The sequence below is a fragment of the Momordica charantia genome (genome assembly GCF_013281855.1).
Source record: "Momordica charantia cultivar OHB3-1 chromosome 1 unlocalized genomic scaffold, Mcharantia_2.0 BLBB01000001.1, whole genome shotgun sequence".
In the NCBI taxonomy this organism is placed as follows: Eukaryota; Viridiplantae; Streptophyta; class Magnoliopsida; order Cucurbitales; family Cucurbitaceae; genus Momordica; species Momordica charantia.
In genome coordinates, this window is record NW_028275157.1 from 21,884,105 (window position 1) to 21,891,124 (window position 7,020).

The 7,020-nt window shown below is 39.5% G+C and overlaps 2 protein-coding genes across 2 annotated transcripts; one reads left to right on the forward strand and one right to left on the reverse strand.

The window, feature by feature from the left end:
- LOC111012258 (PLAC8 family protein) lies at positions 1-3,290 on the forward strand. The gene is made up of 5 exons (XM_022286337.2): positions 1-459; positions 915-978; positions 1,129-1,293; positions 2,480-2,545; positions 2,656-3,290. Exons 1-5 carry the CDS (start codon positions 197-199, stop codon positions 2,842-2,844), a joined length of 747 nt encoding a protein of 248 aa, XP_022142029.1. The 5' UTR covers positions 1-196; the 3' UTR covers positions 2,845-3,290.
- An 873-nt stretch (positions 3,291-4,163) lies between these two features.
- LOC111012412 (Octicosapeptide/Phox/Bem1p family protein) lies at positions 4,164-6,717 on the reverse strand. The gene is made up of 3 exons (XM_088127730.1): positions 6,583-6,717; positions 5,490-5,776; positions 4,164-5,408 (listed from the first exon to the last, which is right to left on the reverse strand). Exons 2-3 carry the CDS (start codon positions 5,743-5,745, stop codon positions 4,381-4,383), a joined length of 1,284 nt encoding a protein of 427 aa, XP_087983856.1. The 5' UTR covers positions 5,746-5,776; positions 6,583-6,717; the 3' UTR covers positions 4,164-4,380.
- Positions 6,718-7,020: the final 303 nt, after the last annotated feature.

A 7,020-nucleotide genomic window follows, 5' to 3' on the forward strand; every position in this document is an offset into this window, starting at 1 on the left:
TTCTTTATCTCTCTCTTTCAACAGCAAAAAACCCAACTTCCGAACAGTTTAAACAAATTTCCCAATTAATCTGTTACGCGCCGTGTAATTTATATGCTCCATCAGAGGATCTTTATTGGCAGATTCCGAACCGGAGCGAAAACGAAACCCTAATCTTTCTTTTTCACTTTTTTTTTCCCTTCCCTTTTGAGTGCCAATGGCGGATTTGGAGAAGCAGGAGAGGGGGATTGGAAATGGGTTTGTTGGAGAAGAGGAGGAGAAGTTTCTCGAGGGGGTGACGTTACTGGATTTCGACATGTTGTGCTCGACGGTGGCGATGCAGACGCAGGGCAAATGGACCAAGTTGGAAAGCGCCGAAGATGGTGTAGCGGAACCCGAATTCGGTGGGGTTTTCAGGATGTGGGAAGGCGAACTACTCGATTGCCTCGAGGACCGCCGCATCGCTATCGAATCCACATGGTTAGCCTAACTTATCCAGTTTATAGCAGCTACGGAAAATATTTCATCTATGTGTATTGTTTCTTGAGAAATTTGTTGTGCCCCCTTCTTTTCGTTTTTCCTTTTGTTTTTTAAGGGAGGTAGGGGAATTTTTTGGGGTAGCTATCAATTTATTCTCTGGATTCTCTGTAGATGATATTTTCTTTTTTAGTTTGAAAATGTCGTTCGGACTTCAACTTTCCAGTCTAAAAAGGTCAATCAATAGTTTCTGTGCACAATTGTTCCTCATGGGTTTGGAGTATCTGTATTTGGTTGTGGTTAACTAACAGGAGATGCATATTTTGTTGTGGTTAAGTTTGGAATTATAACTATTATTGATAAATTTCTGCGGAAAAATGGAATTTTGCTATATATAAGGCTTGTTCTCTACCTCAAAGTCAGCCACAATAGTAACATAACTTGTGTTAATGATGCAGCTGTCCGTGTCATAGATTTGGGAAGAATATGAGAAGGGCTGGTTTTGGCTCTTGTTTTCTTCAGGTAAAGATTTCTCTTGGCTGCTTGGACCTTTGAAAGTAGACGGCAAGAAGTTAGATTACAGTTTTCTTTGCTCATCAGTTTTCCTAATTTCTACTTCTTTACTTATGAAAATAATTCTATTTGCCATAATTCTGAATAACAATTTTGCAGGGAACCGTTTATTTTGCTCTTGCTCTTGGTGCCCTTTGCAACTTCATCGCCTTTTTTGTCACAAAGCGCCATTACTTTTTATATTCAGCAATTGCTTTCACCATTTCGACAGTAACGTATTTGGGCTTCTTCCGCACCCAGATGAAGAGGAAATTCAATATAAGGGTGAGAGTTCGTTTTCTATCAGCTTCTAGATGTTATCTATTTCACATTTCTACTTGCAAATTAATTGATTGTAACACATTCTATTTCAAGGATGCTGAAGTTGTTGTGCTCTAAATTGTCTTTTGCTTTTTTTGATCAATTTGTTTGTTTTCTTCTTTTTTACATCTAAGTTATAGTCAGTTCTGTTGTGGTCCCTTGTCATCTTCTGCAGACGTCTCAATTCTCATATGTTATCAACTAATGGTTTCTATTTTTCGTAGTTGCCTTAATAGGGAAAACTTAATTAAGACTGAAATTCAAAATAACGCCATCATGTTGCCATTTTGTTATGAGATTGTGCAACTGAGGAGTCGATAGTCACAAGTAGTGTTTGAAAAGCCATCAAAGTTCGAATGACTAGTATGATTTGGATAATTTTTCTGTATCTTATAATGACTAATAGTGTGTAGACAGGCTAGTAAGAGAAAGTTTACTTACAGTCTGTGGAGAGAGACTTGTGAGAAAAAATTTACTAATAGTGTGTAGAGAGAGACTTGTAAGAGAAAGTTTACTAAAGATGTACAGAGAGAGACTGATTAGAGAAATTTTACTAAAGGTGTGCAGAGAGGGAGACTTGTAAGAGAGTTTACTAAATGTGTGCAGAGAGAGACTAGTAAGAAAGGAAGTGTGTGCGTGTTATGAGATGTTAGTGAGAAAAAAAGTGTGTGTAGAGACTAGAGAGCAAGTTACTGAGAGTAAATAGGTAGAGAGAAATTAGTGAAAGAAGATGTGGGTAGAAAGTAATTAGGGAAGGAGAGTGTTGTAAGAATAAAGTGTTTAAGACAAAAGCACTTGATAAAGTGTTTATAAATTGCTTCTTTGAAAACCACCTATTAATTGTTTGTTTCTTTGAAAAACAGTTGGAGATATTTTTGGTTTTCTGAAAAGTAATTTTAACAATTTAGAAGTACTTCTTCCATAGTAAAGCACTCCCAAACAGTTTGAGGGTGTAAAATTGGTAGAATGATGTCATTTTTGTCTCCCATTTTTTACCATGTTTGAGGCGACCATTATTTACATCCATATGTGTCTGCTTATTCATATCTGGTTTAACATCATAGCTATGCCAGCTTTCTCATTAATATTGTTAAATAAAATCTTGGCGGCGTTTTCCTCACATGCAGATTAATATTTATTTATGTTTCAGGGTGGAGATAGTTCTTTCGATGACTGCATCTACCACCTTATCTGTCCCTGCTGCGCCTTATCTCAGGTTCTGTCCTTAAAAAACTTGTTTTCATATTTAACTTCCTGATTCTGTCATGTGTAAGCAACCTAAACTAACATATTCAATTGTCATCTGATACTCGTAATCTTGAGCAGGAATCGAGAACGCTGGAAATGAACAATGTTCAAGATGGCACATGGCACGGTCGGGGCGACACAATATATATAGGTAGTTATGGTGATGCCAGCCGATTTGTTGAGCTAAACCCACCTGTTCCCATCTCAACCAAATTGCCTGAAGTTGGTACGACTCTGAAGGATGTGGAGAATTGCAACCAGTCTTGAACATATGCAGCAAAGACGCTGTAAGCAGTGCCTACGACATGCATTGGAATATAACCGAAGCTATGAGTCGCCCTGCCATATTCTTGCAACGTTGCTCTCAATTGAGGGTGGTTCAGAAATTGGAGTTGTTGCTGCTGCTTTGCTTTTTGGGGGTGTTGCGTTCCAAAACTGGCTAGGCTGCACTTGGTGCAGTGGAGATCATGTCGTGGAATTGTGGATATTATTAGAGATTTAGGGGTTGAAAATGACTCCCTTCTTGGATGAATATTTCCCTTTCTTTTCCTTTTTTTTTCCTCTCTATGTTATTCAACCATTGTGAAAAACACCCATGATAGATAGCGTGTTCTGGTCGTTGATATAACACTCTAAACTTGTATATATTATACTCAGATTTTAATATCAATTAGATGGATACGGCCCTCCAACTTTGGCTGTTCTGTTTCGAATTCGATGTTTATTCCTTGTAAACCCATTTTTTAAAATAGAGATGAAGAAGAAGACATATTTGACTTAAGTCATCCCTAATTGGGATGTTGGTGAACTCACAAAATAGTTTTGAAATTGGCACTTACCAGGATGGGCCAAAGTTTATAAATATATATAATCTCTTTGATTTTTCTACATCACTATTAACACAGGAGTAGTAGTATGGGTAACAACTAACAAGAGAGGGAGAGCAATTTTTCCCACTAGAAAAAAAAAATTAACTTTTTATATAATTTGAATTTTTTTTCTCACTTTTATAGTTTGTTCATTCTTTTTTTCATAAAATTGGTCTCTTTAAAAATACATTTTTGGTCTCTATATTTTTGTTATTACAAATATATTAGTTATCATACTTCTCTCTTACCAATATAATTCTTGTACTTTAAAATATATAACGTCTTGATATTAAAATTCTTATGGTAATTAAATCATACTAATATGCAAAAATTGAAACATCTTTGATTTAAAAGGGCAGAAACTTCTTTCATTTGTTTATATTTCATGCCCAAATTATTCTTTTAACAAAATTAAAAGGAAATACTTAAAATTTCTAGAAATATCAGGATTAAATTATTACAAATACAAATACAAGTGTGAGAATTAAAACAGGTATCTATTACAAGGATTAATGTCATGTTGCTACCTAAATCTTCTTTCTTTCCTGCCTAGCTGTCACAATGTATATTCTGCCCAAAATAGAACTCTTTTGGCTGGCAAGTTACACTAAAACTTTAATTTAAGAAGAGTAAAATTGTGTCATTTCCTATTACATAGGAGTCCTAGGAGTTGAGTTGAAATTAACTTATAAAACTAAATGTCAAACTTCAATGAAATAGTCCAATCAACTCATTGAAGTGAAATTAACTTACGCAGCTTTGTAAGAGACTAGTTTGATCACACTATTGAATCCAAAAAAAAAAAAAAAAACCACTAATTACAATCCAAATTTTATCCTAATCAAGCAGTCAAAATCAAAATAATATTTTGTTGCAAAAATTACAAATCATATTATTTACTAATCCCTCCCCTTTTTACCGTGTGCTGCTGTTGCTATGGCGATACTCGGCCAGCCCTTGTATCCGATCCACTTCCCCGAAATTCTTCAGCCACCGGAGGAGCCATCATACCCGCCGGATACGGCGGAGCCCTCGCCGGATTTTGGATTCCATAATACATCTGCTGACTAACGCCGTCTGCAGCCATCCTCGCCGATGCCTCGGCTTGTGGATCGTAACTGCTCACCGGACCCATTCCCCCGCCGTATACTTGACCGGCCATCGTAGCTGGGTGGTGATACGCAAGCGGTACCTGACCACCACCCACCGGCGGAAACTGCTGAACGAACGGCGCCGGATTCTGGATCGGAATATGCTGTACCGGAACATTTCCGGGCGGAATCTGACCGGGGACGAAGTAGACAACGGGTTGTTGACCTGGGTAATTTGTACCCGGGTAATAATGCATCATCGGGTTACTCGGGAACCCGGCGGGTTGAGAGAACGGCATCGCCGGCGGCTCACAGTTTACCGTTGTTTTCTCAGCCGCCTCCGCCCTCGGCGACGGCGTATCGGGCCGGGTTTTAACCGGCGGAAGATTGGGCATCGATGTCACACAAGACGTCGCCGATACAACCGGGGCAGGCGAGCCAGGGTCCGAAACCGATACATTCTCAGAGGGATTAAATCGGGTCTTCGATTTCGGTTCTCGTGGTTGAATCGAAACATCGTCCTGATTATCTAGACCGAATAAATAGTCCGGCACTTCGGAGACGATGGACGAAACCTCCGACCGCCCACGCTCGAGCTCCGGGACCGGAGCGCCGCCGTTGAGCGCGTCGAGAAACCAGTGGTCGCGATTGGTCGAACCGCCGAGAAGGGAATTAATACTACTGGCTCTGGAATCTTCGCCTCTAGAAAAAAGAAAGAGCCGGAGCCTCGCCGCCGATTTCGAATTATGAGTCTGTACCAGCCGGTCGTACTCATCCATCATGTTTTCCACATCCTCATCCGTCGTCACTGATATCAAGGCGTCGAGATCTTCATTCGGAAGCTGGTACTTGATGGTCATATTAATTGTACCTGAACACGCAAATATCGCTTCGAATCAAAATTTCAAAAGCCGTTATTCAAATTAAAGGAACAGAAGAATTGGGAACTTGCCGGAGATCTTAGCGAGTTTGGCGAGGAAGTGGGAGAAGGTGGTGGAGCGGTTAACGGCGACAATGCGAGTCTCGCCGCCGACATATCGGAGCTGGTTATCATGTGGTCGGAGTAAGATATTGCCGCCAAAACTGCACATAAATCGAACACGGGCATGGGGATCATGAGACAAGTTGAATTGGTGGTCGGATCTCGGCGACGAGGCAACGGAGTCGGTGGCGTTGGAGTCAAGCTCCGACGGATGGATCGACGCCATTTTCAAGCTCCAGAAGAACAAATTAAACACTCTGCAAGAATAACAGAAGGACGAAGAGAGTTTGATAAAGAATGGCTATTCTAAAAACTTTTTCGGAATTGGATTCTACGCCCACCCCCGAATTTGTTGGTATACTGTCTTCGGAAAATATATCTTCAGATTTACAGACTCGTGAATTGTGATGTTAAAATTACCAAGTGGAGACAATATTCACAGCATAATTCAAATTCATAAAAATCTCAAAACACGGAGAATTTTCTCTCCTTTTTTCACTGCTGCATCGTCCTTGGATCGTGTATGCATCATTCCATCTTTTCCTTTTTAATCTTTTGAATTTAAATTCCACAGACCAAACACCACTTCAAAGTTCCATCTTATCGTAATCAATTATCATTTATTTTAATAATGTATCATTATGCACAACTTCAACCCTAGAACAATACTACTTCCAACTAAAAAAAGGAAACAATAGAACACATCACTCTCTCTTTATTGCAAATTTGGAGAGTAGAAGAGATTTTCTTCCATTTAATATACTTATTATATAATTAAAATACAAGTATACATAATCCGAAATTAATCAAAAAAGCCTAAAACGTATTAATCAAGAGCCATAATTTTCTCACCTGATCCCCAACTAAAACCAATCAAAAGTAAGTTGGTATAAAAAGCTGTTTAATCTAATCGAAATCTTCCAATTTACATCCCTAATCGGTTGCCCTAATTAAAATCCAAATGAAATCACTCATCGCAAACTCTTTCATCATCATCAAGAAATAAAAGCACAGAAAACCGAATTAAAGAAACAAGAAGTAAATAAATAGCGAGTGGAATTACCAAGCTATGGAGGTAGTTGCTCGAAGTTGAATAATGGAGGAGAAAGGAGAGGGTGGTGGAGGTGAGCTGTGTGTTATTTATTTCCATATAGCGTACGTTTCAGGCTTTAAATTTGATAATGCCCCTCGTCTTTTTTCTTCCTTTTTCACCCGAGTGACAAGTCGACTACTTAGAGTGGGTCCCACCGGGGCCCACACCCATCGTCCAATTATAATCTGCGACGTGGGATCCTATCCACCCACTTCTCTGCTATCCTACGCCCTCTCAATTAAACCTTCATATTGCCGCCCCACCAATCATAATTTAGACTTTCAAGGGACATCCTGACCTGGCTCTGGACCCCACCATCCACGTCACTCGATCAGGCCGGCGCATGTTAATTTTCCTGCGACTGCCCGCACACGACATTCTTCCTCCACAAAAATATATTCACGTGTA